Source organism: Capsicum annuum, chromosome 11 (assembly GCF_002878395.1).
Source record: "Capsicum annuum cultivar UCD-10X-F1 chromosome 11, UCD10Xv1.1, whole genome shotgun sequence".
Classification (NCBI taxonomy): Eukaryota; Viridiplantae; Streptophyta; class Magnoliopsida; order Solanales; family Solanaceae; genus Capsicum; species Capsicum annuum.
Window position 1 is genome coordinate 215,768,533 of NC_061121.1, and position 19,099 is coordinate 215,787,631.

The window sequence follows — 19,099 nt, forward strand, 5'->3', positions numbered from 1 at the left end:
GACATGTTTTAGAAACAATTGAGAGTATATATTACCCCTCGATCCTCCATTTATGTTGTTTCATAAAAGTAATAAGTAGGTGTTTGATCATGAAAATAAAAATTTTTTATAGTTGAAATTATGTTTGATCGAATAGAGTTGTTATTGTCTTTATGTAAGAGAAGAAAAAAAGAAAAAAAGTAAATAAATTTTCTGAAAAGTGAAATTTTCATATCCAAACACTCTAAAAAATTTATATATTTAAAGTTATTTAAAAATATAGAGTAATATTCAAAATATTATGAAAAAATTGCTACTTCAAATCAAAAAATTAAAATATTTGAATCTCAAAAATTGAGATGTGCTACGCAAATTGGGACGGAGGGAGTATATATTAGCCCTCTGATCCTCCAATTGTGCCGTTTCCAACGGTCACATGCGGCAACTCGCTCCCAACTCATCGGAAATGAGTGCGTCACAATCACCGAGTCACACCCCTCCTCCTGAGATCCCATTAGAGATAATCAGTGAAGAAGAAATGGCCATAATCGAAGCCGCCTTTGCAGCAGCAGCCACGCGCTCTCTAGTTTCTTCACGCGCTTCTGCTTCTTCTTCATCTGCCTCATCGGCCGCGTCTTTTCAGAAAAATGTTAGGTCGATTAAGTCTATTACTCTGTTATCCAAACGGAGTTTTTCGAATTCTTCTTGTTCGCAAAGTGATACGGGAGTTATTGTTGATGTAGAAGATTCTGGAAGGTTGATGACTCAGAAGAGGAATAGAATTGTTGATTCGTTGTTGCATCGGTATCGGAGGAACAGAGGATTGACTGTTACTGATATTACTGCTACTGTATGAATTTCTAAACTTTATACTTCCTCCGTCCCAATTTATGTGACGTTTTTCTAGATTCTGTAAAGTTTGATCAGTGATTTAAAATGTATTTGCTTATAATATTCTCCTATAGCGGTCTGTTCATATTAGTAGTCGTAGTATTGCTTCAGTACAATAGACCTTTGTGATCCAACACATAGAGGGCGAGCTTTAGTGCCTCGGACAGCTTTTTTTTTTTTTTTTTTTAGTATCATAGGAAATGAGGATTGGCTGTTACTGATATTACTGCCTTAGTATGAACCTCGAAACTATACAACTTTGATCAATAATTCAAAATGTAATTTTTTTATCTTTTTGTGTAATTTTTGAATGTTTAAATTTTAATTCCAAAATATTAACTTGATCTAATTAGATGTAGACCGAAGAAGTATCAGGGAGAGGTGATTAGACACATGATGCGGTTTCAGGTTATTGAGGATATGACTTTATATAGGAGGTTGTGGAGGTCACGATGATGAAATGTAGGGATCCACCAAGTATTAGGGGATCGGGTCCCTTGACAAACAGATGCAGTAACACAGTTATAAGAGAAGAACAAGGCAGAAAATAAAATGTACCTATGTTTACGTGGAAACCTCCTTACTTAAGGGAAAAACCACAACCTGTCTCAAAGGATTTCCCAACTTACATACTCGAATAATCACAAGGATTAAACTCTTAATCCTAACCTGTTGAAACAGCATTATTACAAGACCGATGTAGTAACTCTACCACACCCCTTGTCGACTAACTCTAGCCAACAATCCTAAGTAACTCTACCCAGGAAAGACATCAACCAAAATGAGAAGAAAACTTGACTAAATACAAAGTGACTCGACCAATTAACTCTAATTGATGCGACTCAGACTAAGACTCAGACAAACAATCGATCTACTATCTTTATAACTCAGTAGTAGATTTACAATGTAAGAATAAAAGACACAAGACTCTAAAACACAACAAGACTAGACAACACTTGATCAGGTCCCTTGTTGAAATATGAGCAATTTTCTTGTGAAATGGCATTTGCTTAGGAGATAATCTTATTTGCAAAAACTAGGTTTTGTTCTTTGTCAGTGTTCCTTTTATAAGAGGGAGCAAAACCTGGGACGCATGCCATGCCATTGGTCGAGGTTGGCTGCCTCTACTGCAGTGCCACACTTTCTGAAGAAAGTGCAGTTCAGCGGTGCCACCAACTTTCTACAGAAAATGCAGCTTCCAGTTGTACTCAGTTGGCATCTTCTGAAGTCAACTTCATATCAGACAGGTCCCATTAATACTGAGTTTTTCAGCCAATCAGGTCCTTTGCGGTATAGTTTGTAAATCATCAAAACGTCAATAGTACAACACATGATTAGGCTAGAAGGGTAGTAGGTAGTTTTGCATTGCATTCTCTTGATGTCCATTCATATTAGTAATTGTAGTATTGCTCTTGTAGTTGTACTCAGTTGGCATCTTCTGAAGTCAACTTCATATCTGATGTGAAACAAGATTATAGAAGCAAGATAGTAATTAAAGATGAAAAATAAAGAAAGATAGACACAATTAGATTCAAACAATCAAAAGATGTAATGGTGAAACTAACCAAAACACCTCTTAATTGGGAACCAAAAAGCACCTAATCTATTAGAATTCTCACGAAGGTAGCAACCTTACTTGCAAATCTTAGGACAATTGTTGAAAAATCAACAAGGGGTTTTCAAGCTCTCAAAGGAGGCACAAATATTCAATATTCCAAAACTAGTGGTTCAACCCTAGTACCTAACTATTTATACTAAGGGTTAAAAGAAGTAAGGAAAGACCAAATTGCCCTTCATTTAAATTACAAGCTAATTTAAATGGTAGACACACTTAGTATATTAAATATCTTCAAGGCATCCATATTGGAGCCTTCCAAAGATTCCATCGTCATCCATAAAGCTTAATATCCTTGAAGGTCCTTAGCTTGACTTCTTGTGAAAGGCATTCTTAAAGTAGCGTCACTTTGATGTACATCACTCTCCTGTTCTTCGAAAGAATTCGTCCTCAAATTCGCCAATTCGTAATTTTATTAATGGCACGGCAATCTACACACATCCTCCATGTCCTATCCTTCTTGAGTACTAGAATTACGGGCATCGCACATGGACTTAAACTTTCTCTCACCAAACCTTTATTCACAAGTTCTTCCACTTGTCTTTGCAATTCTTTGGTATCTTGAAGATTGCTCCTATAAGCCGTTTTGTTGGGTATTTGAGAACCCTGCAAAAAGTCAATTTCATGCTCTATTCCTCTCAAAGGAGGCAACCCACTTGGTATTTCTTCCTGAAATAGATCTTCATAATCTTGCAACAAAGAAGAAACAACACTTGGCAAAGATAAAGAGGTTAGTTCGTTGTTAGAAAGCAAAGAATAACCTTTAGATTTAATAAATATGACTTGAGTAGCATCCTCAATGTTTAGCTCTTTCATGCTCTCTTGATTTTGCAAAATCATGCACATTTTCTCTTTTTTTTGATTTTTTTATTTTTCTTGCTCACCTCTTTTTTTTTGTGATAACTCATTCTCACTTGAGCTCTCAACCTCTCCTTTTTCCTCTCTTGAGTTATCATGTTTCACTCCCTTACTCCTCTCTTTCTTTTCTCTCTCAAGTTTTTCTTTCAACTCTCCCATTTTTCTATATTCCTCACTCACTTGAAAAGGAGAAAGTGGGTTAAGAATGTGCTTTTTACCATCCTTAACAAATGCATATTTATTTGATCTTCCATCATGTTTAGCTCCCACATCATATTCCCATGGCCTTCCCAACAATAAATGACAAGTTTGCATTGGTACAACATCACAAAGCACTTCATCATGATAACTTCCAACCTTGAATTTTATCAACACTCTCTTGGTTACCTTGAGTTCACCACATTCATTGAGCCATTGCAATCTATAAGGTTTTGGATGCCTTCTTGTTGAAAGTTTCAATTGTTCTACCATAGATACACTAGCAACATTGACACAACTTCCACTATCAATGATAAAGAAACATAATTGCTCTTGCACTCCACACCAATTATGAAACAAGTTATCTCTTTGATTAAGATCTTCCCTCGCTAGAGCACTCATACTTCTCCTCACAACAAGAACAAGTTTTCCATCATCATTAATTTCTTCTCCATCACCTTCTCCCATAAACTCATCACTACTATCATCCTCCATGTGGTCATCTTTAGATTCATCTTCGGTTTGATAACCATTATTCAATGCAATGATAGTTCTTCTATTAGGACACTTATTTGCTTTATGACCATATCCTTGACATTTAAAACACTTTATTTTAGATGGAGTTTCAAGCTTAGCTTTGTTACCTCCATCCTTGTAGTCCACCTTTGATTTGCCTTTGTCTAAGTTGGACTTCAATTCATGCGTTGCACCTTTGGATTTGTCCCAAGTGGGAGATGATTTCCAAATTTCCTTATTTTTAGCCCATGAAGATGAAGAAGATTGCACTCTTGACTTGTTTTCCTTTTGATGACCCTCCACCTTGAGTGCCATTTGATAAGCCTCATATAAAGTAGAAAGACGATGTAATTCCAATGGTTGCCTTCCTCTTTATTTAAGCCCGAGATAAATCTTGCCACAAGTTTCACCTCTTCATCATTGACATTAGCTCGAAGCCTAGTATGCTCTAACTCCTCATAATACTCTTCCACTCTTACTTCTTTGTTGAAGATTGTAATATTTCTTGAGTGTATTCATAATCTTGACCCACAAACCTTTCTCTCATACGCCTTTTCATGTCATTCCAACTTTTAACAAAGTCTCTATTCTCCAAAGCATCTTTTTCAACTTTCTCCCGCCATGTAGAAGCAAAACCCTCAAGGTGACTTATAGCATAATTCATCTTTTTAACATCACTTACATTGTTGAGATTATATTGCCTTTCAAGTTTCACAATCCAATCAAGATATTCATTCGGGTCACTACTTCCTTTGAAGAATGGAAGGGTAACCTTGATGTTGTTGAATCCTCGATCTTCATCATCATTCCTTCTATTGTATTCTCTGCCATCAACCGGATACCACCCTCCATTCCCCCCTCTTCTTCCTCTCCTACCTAACCTCTCTTGTTGAACTTGATCATTGGCTCCATAATCATAATTTTCACCATCAAAAGAATCATGTATTCTAGGTTATGTTGGGCTCTTATTTGAGTTCTATTAGCTTGTGGTGGAAGACTTCTTTGTTGATTCCCCCCCTCTCTCTTCGGAAGTGTTGCTTGATTGCAAACTTTTGGTAAAGTAGCATTAGGAGAGAGGGTATCTTGCACTACCATGTGGAATGGAGTTGTATCAAGAGGAGTCTTACTTGATCCCTCATCATGTTGACCAATGGGATTGAAAACCTCAAGTGGTTGCTTTGCTATTTCTTGATTTCTCACCCTTCTATCCACATCTTCCAATTTTTCCTTCATTTCTTCCAATAGCTTTTGAAGCAAAATTTCCATTTTGCTAGCGGATTCTCCTTCCAATTGAGTCATTGTACCTACAAAATAAATAAAAAGTTAGTAGAAAGAGTTCTTCACCACTCACTCACATCATGTTTCCCTCTTTTGTCACTCACACTCGTGTATCACTCTAAGACCATCCTCAAATGAACTCACCTCACTCTTGCTTGTTACCACTCTTGAATAACCCAAGGTTGAGAGTCAACACCGTCAAATAATTCACAAGTAGTACCACTTCTTCGGGATGGAGTGGAGTTTATGTAATCAAGAACGAACAATTAAAACTAACGGACAATGAAACAAATAAGCATACAATGAAATGAAAGAAAAAAAGCATGAAAAAAAATTGACACAAATAAATTAAGCGGACACAAACTGGTTTAACATTAAGTATGAATTAATACTCAAAGCAAACTAGCTAGAATTAACAAGAAAAAAAGAAATAAGTTTGAAAAGATTTTGAACTATTTTACAATTCTCAAATTCATCCTCTTCAATACCCAAACAAATGAGCTCAAATTTGAGATATAACTTCCCCACAACTTTACCAACAACTTCTTCAACTAAACACCAAATCAACAAAACCCATTTTCAAGTTTATTCTTCAACATGACTTTCAATTTTTGTTTTTGGTCATGTATTTTTTTTATTTGTTTTTTCATGTAGGAAACAACATGTAACTCAAGGAATAATATCAAACAACATTCAATCAAATTTGATTTTTTTTTTTTTTTTGAAAATATCAAAACCCCAAGACTTGGATTTGTGAAAACAAATCTAATCCAAGCTCTCTGATATCAATCTGATGTGAAACAAGATTATAGAAGCAAGATAGTAATTAAAGATAGAAAATAAAGAAAGATAGATAGACAAGAAACTATTTGTTACTACAATTACTAATATGAATGGACATCAAGAGAATGCAACACAATGCAAGGTCCTTTGTTGTAGTTTTGTTACTATTTGTTATTTTAGTTACTGCCTGTTGTTTTTGTACTTTCTCTAGTTTTTTTTTTTTTGGGCTAGTTTGGACTGTTTTTCCTTGAGCCGCGAGGGTCCATCCGAAACAACCTAATTATTTCTAAGGTACGGGTAAGGTATGCGTACACTCTATAGTCTATCCTACACAGACCCCACTTTAAGGAGGGAATAATCCAATTTGGTGTCTTTTGATGTCGTAGTTTGAAAAGCTGTGGTTTCCTGTTGTTCCATTGTTTGAATGCTTAAGAGGAATTCAAATTGCTTGCTGAATTGTTGCTTTGAACATGAGGACTTATTACCATCAGATCTCCTATTCTATATTAATATGACGTTATTTGACTAATTATATAGTTTAAGATATGAATTTGATTTCCTTTCTTAGATTAGCGTAGTGAACGAAAAAATCAAAGTGTGACTTTTTTTTTTTGATTAAGTTAAAAGTGTGATAAGTTAATTTGATAGAATTATAGAGATCAACTCATGTTCAAACAATTTGGGACGTTCTATAGTGGAAAGAGTTTCATAAAAATTGGGACAAAGGAACTAATTTCGCAGACAGACTTTAGTATTGGAAAGATTACTTATCTGATTTATAATTAAGTTCTAGGGTGTAGTATGATGCTTGGTGCAAAAGATATATTTCATTTTAGAATCGCTTGGATATTGCGTGAGACTGCAAATTTTTTTAAATCTAGAATCAGACTTATGGCTTATCTAACTTCACAGCTCTAGCTAGTTCATTTTGCATCTTCTGCAATGAGAAGGGTTTTTTTAACATTTCTAGAATATGTTGAATTTATTGACCATGTTGAAAATATAATTAAGTAAATAAAAGCGATACTGTCTCTAATAGCTTCAGTTTTAGATGAGATGGTCACATAATTCAACATAGTATTACAGTAGGAAGAGGTATGGTTTGAGTCTTACCATTACCCATATCAAAAGAAATTTTCAGGTGCTTGGCCCACAAAAAAGAAAATCAGGCCTACACGTGAGAGGGCCTGCTGAAGACCTAATTATGTAAATAAAAGTCGTGCCCCCTCTTAACAAATTGAACTTTTTAGATGAGACAGTTACACAATTCAACATACCATGTCTCAATTTCAATATTTCTTATTCTTCAGTAACAACTTTGATTTTGTTGCTCTTTCGGTCTGAAGAGGCAGATTAGTGCTGTGAGCGTTGACCAATATGAGTTGCTGGACTTCCTCAAAATCTTGAACTGCTAGCTTTAATTTAATTTGTTGTATTTTGGTTTCTCTTTAATACCCCTCTCATTTGGGATAAACTTGCGTGCTAGGTACCCTGTATATTTTATTTGAGAGTTTTGCTAGTCCTCACTTGTGGGATTACACTGGGTACTTGCTTGAGCCTTTCTGATATGAACGTTCTTTTTTATCATATTCTCGTGTTCTTCATTGATTTTGTTTATATTTGCAAGTCATTGTGCGAGGAGAAAGTTCCCCAAATATATGAATTTACTGATTGCTTATCCCCACAATCACAAGTTGCCTTCAGGAATGGTGTGAAAAGAAGATGGAGTATACTCTTCTTTGTGGCAAACCAGAAAAGACCAAAGCTATGAAGGCTGGTAGCATTCGTCATGAAGCACTTGAAGAAGAGGTGAACCCTATAGAGAGTTTAGTCCTCCGTTTAGTTTATATTTTAACTATCTCAGATCGAATGATTAAGGCACAAGTACTTTGATGTGACATATATTTCGTATAGTTCTCTATGTCCGTTTGGTGAAGGGAGATAAAGAGATAATACCAAAATTCATGCGAAATTCCAATGTTTTTATATGCTTAAACATTTTGGTCTTCGATGTAATTCTTTAGTATACTCTGATTTAACCTTACTGTGAGTTTGAACGTTTGCAGGTGATCAAAAAGGTAAAAGTTCATGTTGCGTCAGCTGAAGATGTATGGGCATTAAAGTTCTTAAATTTCATCGTTGGTGCCAATCAATTGTTATTTGATGGATTAACTCGTGAATTGCCCTTGTGAGTCTTTTTCATCTTTTGTTTGTTCATATTAATTTTTTAAATATCCTGTAAGTTTAGTTGATAATAGCGTTCCACATCAACCATCAATTTTAAACTAATGGGCTTATTCAGGTGCGTGTTTCTATAAACCTTTTTATGTTAAGCAAAAGAGTTGTTTGATTATTTTTAAGCGTCATGTACAAAATTTATGACCCACTAATTAATTACCTTGACCCTTTAGCCTCAATTAAGAAGATGGAGGAGAGATGTAAGAGTTAAAAGAGGAAGAGAACTGATAGCAGCAGATGCAGATTAACGATAATTTTATTGATTCTCTGTATTGGCTTTTATAGCATGTGGATTACATACAAATCTGAACAAATCTAGGTAACAAAGAGACCTACTAAAATACAATCCGATATATATACCAAAACGGATAAGTACAAAAATAAAACAAGAGTCCTAAACAAAACAAGAGTCCTAAAGATAACAGTTAGTCGTTATTATGCCCCCGCAGGTTGGCGTCGAGGTCTACTACGCCCAACTTGGAATTACTGAAAAGTGCACGGGGAAGAGGCTTTGTAAGAAGATCAACAACTTGATCAGCAGCATGTAAATGTGCAACCTCAATCTGTTTGCTGTTTGCTGTTTGCTCTCAACCTGATCACGGACAAAGTGGAAGTTGATGGCCACATGCTTCATGCGGCTATGGAAGACAGGATTGGCACAAATATAAGTGGTGCTAATATTGTCACAGAGAACTCTTGGAAAACAACATTTAGAGGGAACCGAAACTCCCTAAGAAGATGGGTGAGCCAGTTAGTTTCAGAAACAGTAGCAGCAACTGCCCGATATTCTACCTCTATTGTAGAGCGAGAAACTGAACACTGCTTCTTCGAAAACCATGAAATAGGAGAACGGCCAACATAGATAACATAACCTGTGGTGGAGGTGCAATCTTGAGGATCCCCTGCACAGTTTGAATCAGAGTGCGCAAATAGTCTACGATCACTCTCCTTAGCAATGAGTACACCAAATGAAGTAGTTGAACGAAGATAGCGGAGAAGTTGTTTAAGAGCAACCCAATGAGACATAAGCGGTTGATGCATAGCCTATGACAACTTGCTGACAGCTAAAGCAATGTTCGGACGAGTGAAAGATAGGTAATGAAGCTTGCCAATAATGCACCGGTATAAGGAACCATCAACTAAATTATCATCAGGTGAGGGATCAAAAACAACATTAGATGTCAAAGGCGTGGAAACACCTTTGCAGTTATCCATAGATACCTCATGCAGGAGATCCATAGTGTACTTCTCTTGAGAAAACATAGTAGACCAGCGGAAGTAAGAATCACCTCAACACCGAGAAAGTAATGAAGAGGCCCCAAGTCCTTCAGTGAAATACGTTGGGAGAGAGCCTCAATGATAGAACAAACACCTTGATTGTGATTACCAGTCACTAAGATATTATCCACATAAACTAAAATATATACAGTAAACCCAAACTTATGAATAATGAAGAGCGAGGAATCGGATTGTGATTTAACAAAACCTAAAGTAATGAGAGAGTTTTTAAATTCTTTGTACCAAGCACGAGGAGCCTGTTTGAGACCATAAATTGCCTTCCGAAAACGACATACGTGGGTAGGATTTCTAGAATTCTCAAATCCAGGTGGCTGACGCATGTAAACTTCTTCACTAAGATGACCCTGCAAGAAGGAATTGTTAACATCCAGCTGATGAACAGGCCAGTCAAGTTGAGTGGCAATAGTCAAGACAAGGCGGACAGTAGCAGGCTTGACTACCGGACTGAAGGTGGAATGATAATCAAGTCCTGGACGTTGAGTAAATCCCTTGGCAACCAAGCGAGCCTTGTACCTGTCAACAGAACCGTCAGGTTTATGTTTAATGCGAAATAGCCACTTACAATCCATCATTTTTTTTGGAAGAATCACATGCAACCAAATCCTACGTATGGTTGCGAACAAGAGCATCAAATTCAGCTTGCATTGCAGAGTTCCATTGGGGAATTAGCTTGGCTTGCTTATAGGTTGAGTTGTGGGGATTTTTGGAGACGGTGTAGTGGTTGTGAGAAACTGACGTGGTTTAAGGCTATTAGTCTGTGAGCAGGTGGTCATTGGGTGTACTTTGGTGGCTGGCTGGGTTGGCCGGGGCTAGTCAGGTTGGGTAGGAGAAGCTAATGGTTGGGGCGGGAGAGAGGCATTTGTGGATGATTTTGTGCCGGAGCAGATGCATTGTGAGAAGGTTGTGGAGTTTGGCTAGGAATGGGTGGTCTTTCTCGTCTGCGGTACGTGATAAGTGGTCGTGAGGTCAATGTTTGAGGTGCTGAAGAAGCAGAAGTGGTCTGTTTTTGTGGAACTTGTGTATTGGGTGAAGGAGTGGAAATTGAGATTTGAGGAGAAGGAATGTTACGTGATTGTGGAGAGACGCCATTTGAAGTGGAGGAGATAGTTTGCAGGCGTTGAGCAGCCGTGGACAACGTATTTACTGGTGGGGGGAGTTCATAGGAGAAATGTGAATTTGAATGAGTGTCCTCCTTGGATTGTTGTTCAACAGAAATAGTATCCCAAGAAACATTAACTTTATTTTTAAATCTGGAAAATATATTTTGAAAAGGGAAATTGTCTTCCAAAAAGATTACATCCCTAGATAAATATAATTTGGAGTTGACTGGATCAAAACACTGATGGCTATAATATTTATTAGAAAATCCTAAATAAACACAGTGTGGATCGATGTTCCAATTTATTGCAGGAATAAGGTTTGAGCCATGGGTAGCAACTAGCATAAGCATCCGAAAACTTTGATGGAATTATAGTTAGGCACGGCCTGAAATAGAATTTCAAAAGGTGATTTGTTTTGTAGATTGGGTGTAGTCATCCTATTGATCAAATAAATAGCTTGATGACAAGCATAACTCCAAAAAATTGAAGGTAAGGATGCTTGATGTAGTAAAGTGTGCGTTGTCTCGATGACATGCCGATGTCGGCATTCAACTAAAGCTACCCGTTGTGGTGTATACGGGGGACGCTAATTGTTCAATTCCATGTGTTTTTAGATAGGAATCCAATTTTTGAAATTCACCATCACCATCAGTATAAAAAGGATGAAATTTTTGTTTGAAAATGTCTTCAAGCATGGGATGTAAAGTTTTGAAGATTTTCAAGACTTCTGTTTTAGCTTTGAGCATGAATAACCACATATATCTTGAAAGTTGATCGACAAATAAAACGTAGTATCGTTTTTTGTCAATTGATATTAACGGAGACGGCCCTCACAAATCACTGTAAATTAAATTTAATGGACTTAGCACTGGGCAAAGAACCTTTTGAAAAAGGCATCCTGTGCTTTTATTAGAATAGCATGAATTACAAACAGTATAAGTTTTGGAACCAATAACTGGAATGGAAAAATCATGCAAAAATCTATTTAGAACTTGACGATTAGGGTGGCCTAATCGTTGATGCCCCAGGTTGTATGAAACAACGTTGCATTTTGGTGAACCATCAACATCCCCCGGTGGCCACTCATACAACCCGTTTTTACTCCATCCGCGAGCCAAAGGCGCCCCCGTAGTCAGATCCTTTACAAGATAAGAGAAAGGAAAAAATTCCATAGATGAGTTATTATTATCTTGACAAAACTTAGAGACAGAGATTAGATTATTTTTAATAGTTGGAGAGCAAAGAATATGTTGAAGCTGAAATTGGTGATTTGATGCATTAAAATTCACATTACTAGTATGAGAGATTGGAATGGTATTATCATTACCCATGACGATCTCCTCCGAACCGTGGTAGTTTTGCGTAGTGGCTAGACTCTTCGTGTCTGAGACTATATGGTGGGTGGCACCACTGTCAACGATCCACGGAGCTGACTGATTCCTGGAGACTTGCAGCATAATTAGCACGCACTTGAAGATGATTGTGAGAACGTGTCCGACATACACGAGCAGTATGACCTCTACGATCACAAAGTTGGCAGTAGAGGTTGTTGTTGGAAGACTGTTGTTGATTATTATGCCGAGGTTGTTGATTGTTATGCCAGGACTGATAATTATTTGTTGGTTTGGCGCATTTGGTCGTCAATTATTGTTCTGGTGATTGGTGGAGCCTTGGCGTGTGGGACTAGAAGTAGTTCTGTGAGCAACGTTGGCAGTGATTGGAGTAGAAGGTGTCTTTTTGGCTTCCTCATGCTGCAGGAAAAGCTCATGATCAAGGAGCTTTTCATATAGTTCTTCATAGGGGATTATTGAATCTCGAGTGCGGATAGCGGCTGAAAGTTCGCGAAATTCAGATCCAAGTCCAGTGAGAATCTTGACAGTCAATTCTTCATTGGATACGGGGATCCAGCGGTGACAAGTTCATCACAAATAGACCGAACTTGATGGAGATAGTCAGCAACAGGACGAGAGTCTTTGGAAACACGGGCTAGACGGTCTCTAGGACAAAATACTAGTTGAGACTTATTTGCATAAGCAGTATGCAAGGCATCCCAAGCGACTTTTGCATTTGTAGCAGAAGCGACTGTACTGCCAATGGTCGCATCCACAGTTGCCAAGGCAGCATTTTGTATAAGCTGATCTTGTTGAGACCAGGAAACATAATTAGGATTGGGTACTTCTAGGTTGTTTTCAGATATAGTTTTGGAGGGGGCTGGTATCGATCCATCAAGGTGACCAAAGAGGTTGTGTCCACGCATAAGCATGGACACCTGCGCCTTCCACAACGAAAAATTGTGGCTACCAGCAGTTTGATGGTGAGTTGAGTAACCGGATTGAACTGGACAACAGTCTTTGAGTTGGAGATGTTGTCGGCATTGACGATGCTTGTATTTGGGTCCATTTAGGCGTGAGGTCCTTGAGTTGGAGATGTTGTCGGCATTGACGATGCTTGTATTTGGGTCCATTTAGGCGGCGTGAGGTGTTTGGGCTGGGAAAAATAGAAAATAAAATGAAAAGGATCAGCTTGTTAAAGCTATAGAGCTCTTGATACCATAAAGAGGAAGAGAACAGATAGCAGCAGATTAACGATAATTTTATTGATTCTCTGTATTGGCTTTTATAGCTTGTGGATTACATACAAATTTGAACAAATCTAGGTAACAAAGAGACCTACTAAAATACAATCCGATATATATACCAAAGCTGATAAGTACAAAAATAAAACAAGAGTCGTAAACAAACAAGAGTCCTAAAGATAACAGCTAGCCGTTATTAAGAGTCCCCACCATTTGATTCACTACTGTAACTTATTTTCGACTTAAAACTTTTTTGATCTACCAGCTAGATTAGTTTGGCTTTCTTGCAGACCTAAAATAGAAAAATAAATGTCTCATGTCTAACAACTTAAAACTTTAGTAATCATGTAATAAAACATAGTATCAGATTAAGTGAAGGTTTCAAGTCTCACTGCTATCTATTTACTGAAAAGAATTTTCACGTGTTTGGGGAAAGAAAAGAATCAAGTCCACACGTTAGGAAGCATGCCGCTTAGTCCAATCCAAGAGCAAACACGGGATGCTTCAATAAGCAAGAACCGGAGCTAAGAGTGGGCAGTTCAATTAAGGTATAGTAAAGACCATGAAAAATTTAGAAAATGCTAGATTTCAAAGAAAGTAAGTAAAGGCAGAATTGCAGGTTGAGCGAAATAAATGTATCTCCTTTCAATAGGTTAAACTTTTAGGTCAGCTAGCCACACAATCAAATAGATTGATCAGCTGATAAGAAGATTGTTTCAGCTTTAGGCAGATAAATTCTTGGACTCACTTCGAACTGCATGGTTTAGATTACAGACCCATGTTCTGCGAATTTCAGTATTTATTTCCCCTTTTGACTGTACACCTGGAAACATAGAGAGTATTAATATGTGGTAGGTAGTGTTCAGCCCTCAGGTTATGCTTTTGTACTTGGATCTTTCACTGGATGTTTACATTTTACTTTGTTCTTGTCCAGCTGTTTTCCTGTAAAGTACATAATTGTCTCCACTCGTGAACATCTATTGACACTCGTGACCATTATGTGCATTTTCTTGCTACATGCCATCCAAAGTCGCTTGTGACTGAATGCATATCTTCTCTCTAATCCACCTCAACATTATTTTTGCACATGGCAGATAGAATTTCCTTGTTAATAACAAATTCACTGATTTCTGCCAAGTAGTAAGAAAAATATGAAATATTCTTTATTATTTGCGTCCTCATTAGCTGCTGAGCTAATTCATTTGGTTCATCAGAGTAGGTTTTGCTGAAGGTGTGTGGATGGTCGGAATTATTGATGAGATACGAATACCGAAAGGACAAAGTGATGCATATCCAATGTTAGTTGACACAAAAACCCGAGTGAGAGCTAGCCTCCCTTCTGAACCGCAACGAAGGAATGGAAGGTATAGTTTTGCTCTTAATGTTGAATATTAAAGAAACTTTAATATGGTGCATCTCTGAGATGAAGTGATGCATCATATCTGAATTTAGTTAGTATTCTAATGTACTTAAGGGTGCAAAATCTGATGAACTGGTGATCCCTTCTATGGCAGGCTTCAGCTAATGTGCTACAAACATTTGTGGGACAGCTTGGTGGATGATGACTTCCCGTCCAGACAGTTTTTTGAGTTCTTCTCTCTGAATCCTAATCGCATTTTATCTGCAGAAATCAGAGAAAATACTGCCAAATGTGGTTTCCCTGCAGAGGTATCGCCTAAAAAGAATGAAAAGTTTCTTAGTATTATTTATTTGTTTCATATTTTAATGAAAAAGGAAAGGAGAAATGGCACATAATTTGAAGAAAAAGCTTAATGAAAAAAGAAAGGGAGAAATGGCGCATAATTTGAAGAAAAAGCTTAATGAAAAAGAAAAGGTGAAATGGTACATAATTTGAAGAAAAAGCTTAATGAAAAAGAAAAGGTGAAATGGTACATAATTTGAAGAAAAAGCTTAATGAAAAGAAAACGAGAAATGATACGTAATTTGAAGATTTAGGATCATGAGCTTAAGAACCTGCGTGACCTTTTTTCATGCATGTGGAATATCATGAGCTGGAAGCAGACAATTTGATTGGTCTCTAATCGAACTCGTAATATTTGGCTTGCAGTTAAAGTTACTTGAAGGAACAATCTTGAGTTCTCTTAGGATCTGAATTTTTCTTTCTATTTCTCAAAATTTTTACTTGTTTGGTCTGAGGCATTACTGTTCTAGTATTTCTTAAGATGGAGAGGCTTTTCATCCATCTACCCCGTGTGATCAAGACTAGAAATGGAAACTTTAATTATATCAGGATAAAAGTAAACACAATTTTGAGCCGAGGGTCTATCAAAAACAACCTCTCTGTTTGGACTTTGTGAAAATATATTGGGTATGTTGTTGTTGTTGTTACTTCAGGGAAAAATGACTAAAAAGAGTTTATGGTTGGGTATGGGGTACTAAGTCTTTCAGAACACAACTGACTCGGTGTCTATTTTACTGTGGATAGTGGAGATTCAGCTTAGTTTCCTGTTAATTGTTATCAGAATTTTGCTGATGTTTTAGCCTTTGGAAGTATTTTGTTTATGTCTTGTGTCTATTCACATCCAACTCTTGGTTGTTAATGCAGACTCTCACTGATATGTTGAGGTACTCTCGTAATACTTGGTGCATGCTTCCACCAGCACATGAGCAACTACTGTTGAGGTGAATTGGAATTTTGCATTTTTCAGATAGTACAAATAGAGATTTTTTCTATCTTCTTCTACCAATATATCCCTGTCGAAGTTGCTTTCGTTTTTGTTGATGACATCTTTCCCTGTTTCTCTCTTCTGGCTAGTGAGATGTCTGAAATTAACTTGTGGAATCATCGTTCTTCCATATTGGAAAGAAATCCTTCATTTTTATAGTTGTTTTTGACTTTTTTTTGTTAGAAACATGAAGCCCAACTTGAACAGAGTTCTTTTGCAAAAGAATGGATATCAAGGTTTGACTACATTGAAGAACCGATCTTAAGAGTACTATTTGGTGGCTCATAATTTATTTGCTTCTGTATATATGATTCTATGCTTTCATCCAGTTTTGTATATATTTGAAGAAACATGTTTCTATGCTTTCATCTAGTTCTTTATATATTCAATTTGTACTCTCTCTTTTTTATGATTAGATAGGTCTATTAGTCATAGTGGGATAGGTTTCTCCTTGCATACCAGTGGTATTAGCACCATTCTCGGAGTTTCTGGTCCCTCAGTTTCTGCTACTGCATGTTGTTTATTGTGGTTCGGATATCGTTTTATTTTGTTGTGGTTAATGTTCCTTTTTGTCTATACTTTAGAATGCTTTCCCTATTATTTGTGATGTCTTCATTACTTCCGTTTTCTCTTGTTAAATTTGCTTTGATATGTGTTACCTGACCGAGGGTCTTTCGGTAACAGCCTTTCTTCCTCCATGAGGTAGGGATAAGGTCTGAGTACACTCTACCCTCCCGTCTGTTGTATAGGTTGTTTTTTTGTCTGATTCAATGATTATTAGCCAATGGCACACAAGTTTCACCAGTAAAGTGACAAATATAAAGTTACTGTTTAAATAATTACAATTAGTTGCATAATCCAAACCAAACAGAACCAAGAAAGTTCATTTGCTGAAGCTTTCCATCCCATAATTCAAAGATCAATAAATTACAAGAAGATACTCCATCCCATATCATATCATATCACCCTTTTAGATATCATATCAGTAGTAAAAAGGCAATTGCTAAAGCTTCCATCCCATATCATATCACCCTTTTAGATATATCAGTAAATCTTTTGGATTCTTTTTTCTGCAGGTATGAATTACAAGAAGATCAATCATTCCTTGGTGAAGATCAGTTTGATTATGATCTTGACTGGGTTAAGGGTCAAATAAAGTCTTCGTTAGAGGTATGGCGAGGAGAAAGAGAAGCCAATTACACCCCTGAAGACGAGCGCTGGAAATGTAGGTCTTGCAAGTTTGCTTCTGAATGTCCAGCCAGCAATTCTGGCTCTCCAGGAGGAAAGGACACTGAAGGCTAACTGCTAAGTTTGGCAAGACTTGCTTCCAACTAGTTCCTTAATAAATGTTCACGTGTCGCGCAGATGCAACATTGGAACTCTCCATATCAACCCTGACAGGTAACTTGGGGAATAGATAGTATAAAATTTATTTGCATGGTCCGTGAATATAACTTAAAACTCTTAACAAACTTGGGATTACACGGAGAAGCCAGCAGTATCTGTACTCCTACATGTAGGACATTCTGAACCTGAAAATTCATTGTTGTACCAATTCTTGTTTTTTCCATTGTAAGTTGATTCATTTTATGTTGTAATTGTCGTTGAGCCTCGATTCATTGTTGTTTGTAATGTCAAAGCTATTGAAATGATCTCTGTGATTGATATATGTTTGATATAGGTACGATGTTGATTATATTTGGTAAATAATAATTTAGATATTGTTTGGTGAATAATAATTTAGATATTGTTATGCAGTGGATAATAATAATACATGAATTTTTATCTACTCCCTCCATTCCTTTTTATTTGCTCTCTTCGTTTTCGGTAAGTCAATTTGACTAAATTCAAAGCTAAATTAGATTGGATTAATTTAATATTTTAAAATTAAAATTTAGATATTCAAAAACTATATAAAAAAGTACTATAAATTGCAAATTTTTTTTCCTCAGTTCGGTTAAGAAATAATTTTAAAGTGTTGGTCAAAGTTTCTATCCTTTGACTCTAAAAAGAAAGGAAACAATCAAAAAAAAATGGAGGGAGTATTTGATTGGTTATCTAATAGCATTTTAAATCCCGGTGCGATGTTCTCTTTCGTGTTTTCAGAAAGAGATATGTTCCCTTTGTTCCATTTTACTTAGTTTTCTTTCTAAATATATTTGTTTTAAATTAGTTGTTCATTTTCGCAAATCAAGAATGTTTTATAAGTTCTTTCCCATTTTACCTCAGTATTAAATAAATAAAGAAAATAGTCATAATTAGATTTAGAGTTTCAAAACATCATTGATAAGGGCTTGGATCTGAGCATGGTCTTGGACATAAGGGGGATTAGGCCTGAGCATTGTCTTAGCCTTAGGCGATGCGGAAAGGGGGCTCGGGCCGTGGGAGGGTGCGTCGAGGAGGGCTGGTCCTGAGCGTGGTCTCGGACCTAAGCCTAACCGTGATCTTGGGACTAGGCGGGTGCGGGGAGGGGGGTCTGGCTTGATTATGGTCATTGGCCCCGGGAGAGAGACCTGGCTTGAGTGTGGTTTGAGCCTAGGTGGGTTCCGGGAGGATGAAGCCTGAGCCTGAGCGTGGTCTCGGGCCCTAGACGGGGGGGGGGGGGGGGTCTGGGCCTGAGCGTAGTTTTGGGGCCTGGGCGGGATCGGGGAGGGGGAGGCGTGATCTCTGGCCTATGTGGGGGCAAGGATCGGGGCTTGGAATTGAGCGTAGTCTTGGGCCTAAGCGGGAGCGGGAAGGAAAGGCTTGGGCCTGAGCATAGCCTCGAGCCTAGGCGGGGGTAGGGATAGAGGGGCCTAGGCCTATGCATGGTCGAGCCTAGGCGGGGGCAGGGAGGGGGCCTGGGCTTGAACATAGTCTCGGGCCTTGGGAGGATGGGACCTGAGCGTCGTCTCAGGCCTTGGCGAGTATAGGGAGGAGGGACCTAGGCCTGACCATGGTCACAGTACTAGGCGAGTGCGGGGAAGAGGGTCTGGGCCTAAGCATGGTCTCGGGTTTGGGTGGGTTCCCCTAGGCCCGAGCGTAGTCTCGAGCCCTAGAGGGGCGAGCGAGGGAGGACCTGGGCCTGAGCATGGTCTCGGGC

The 19,099-nt window shown here is 37.7% G+C and overlaps 1 protein-coding gene across 3 annotated transcripts; it reads left to right on the plus strand.

Annotated features, from left to right (window-relative positions):
- The first annotated feature begins 265 nt into the window (after nt 1-265).
- Nucleotides 266-17,750, plus strand: LOC107847761 (exonuclease V, chloroplastic). Of its 3 annotated transcripts, XM_016692234.2 has the most exons (8): nt 266-829; nt 7,823-7,927; nt 8,185-8,306; nt 14,545-14,694; nt 14,845-14,998; nt 15,897-15,973; nt 16,201-16,253; nt 17,094-17,750. In XM_016692234.2, exons 1-8 carry the CDS (start codon nt 416-418, stop codon nt 17,171-17,173), a joined length of 1,155 nt encoding a protein of 384 aa, XP_016547720.1. In that variant the 5' UTR covers nt 266-415; the 3' UTR covers nt 17,174-17,750. The 3 variants fall into 3 exon arrangements, with proteins under 3 accessions (XP_016547720.1, XP_016547719.1, XP_016547721.1); XM_016692233.2 differs by lacking the exon at nt 16,201-16,253 and having other exon boundaries at nt 267-829; XM_016692235.2 differs by lacking the exons at nt 7,823-7,927; nt 16,201-16,253 and having other exon boundaries at nt 267-829.
- Nucleotides 17,751-19,099: the final 1,349 nt, after the last annotated feature.

Coding starts and splice junctions, on each gene's coding strand:
- LOC107847761 (XM_016692233.2), top strand. CDS start 416: ATGCGGCAACTCGCTCCCAACTCATCGGAAATGAGTGCGTCACAATCA. Junction 830..7,822: donor TTACTGATATTACTGCTACT/GTATGAATTTCT, acceptor AGTTGCCTTCAG/GAATGGTGTGAAAAGAAGAT. Junction 7,928..8,184: donor ATGAAGCACTTGAAGAAGAG/GTGAACCCTATA, acceptor GAACGTTTGCAG/GTGATCAAAAAGGTAAAAGT.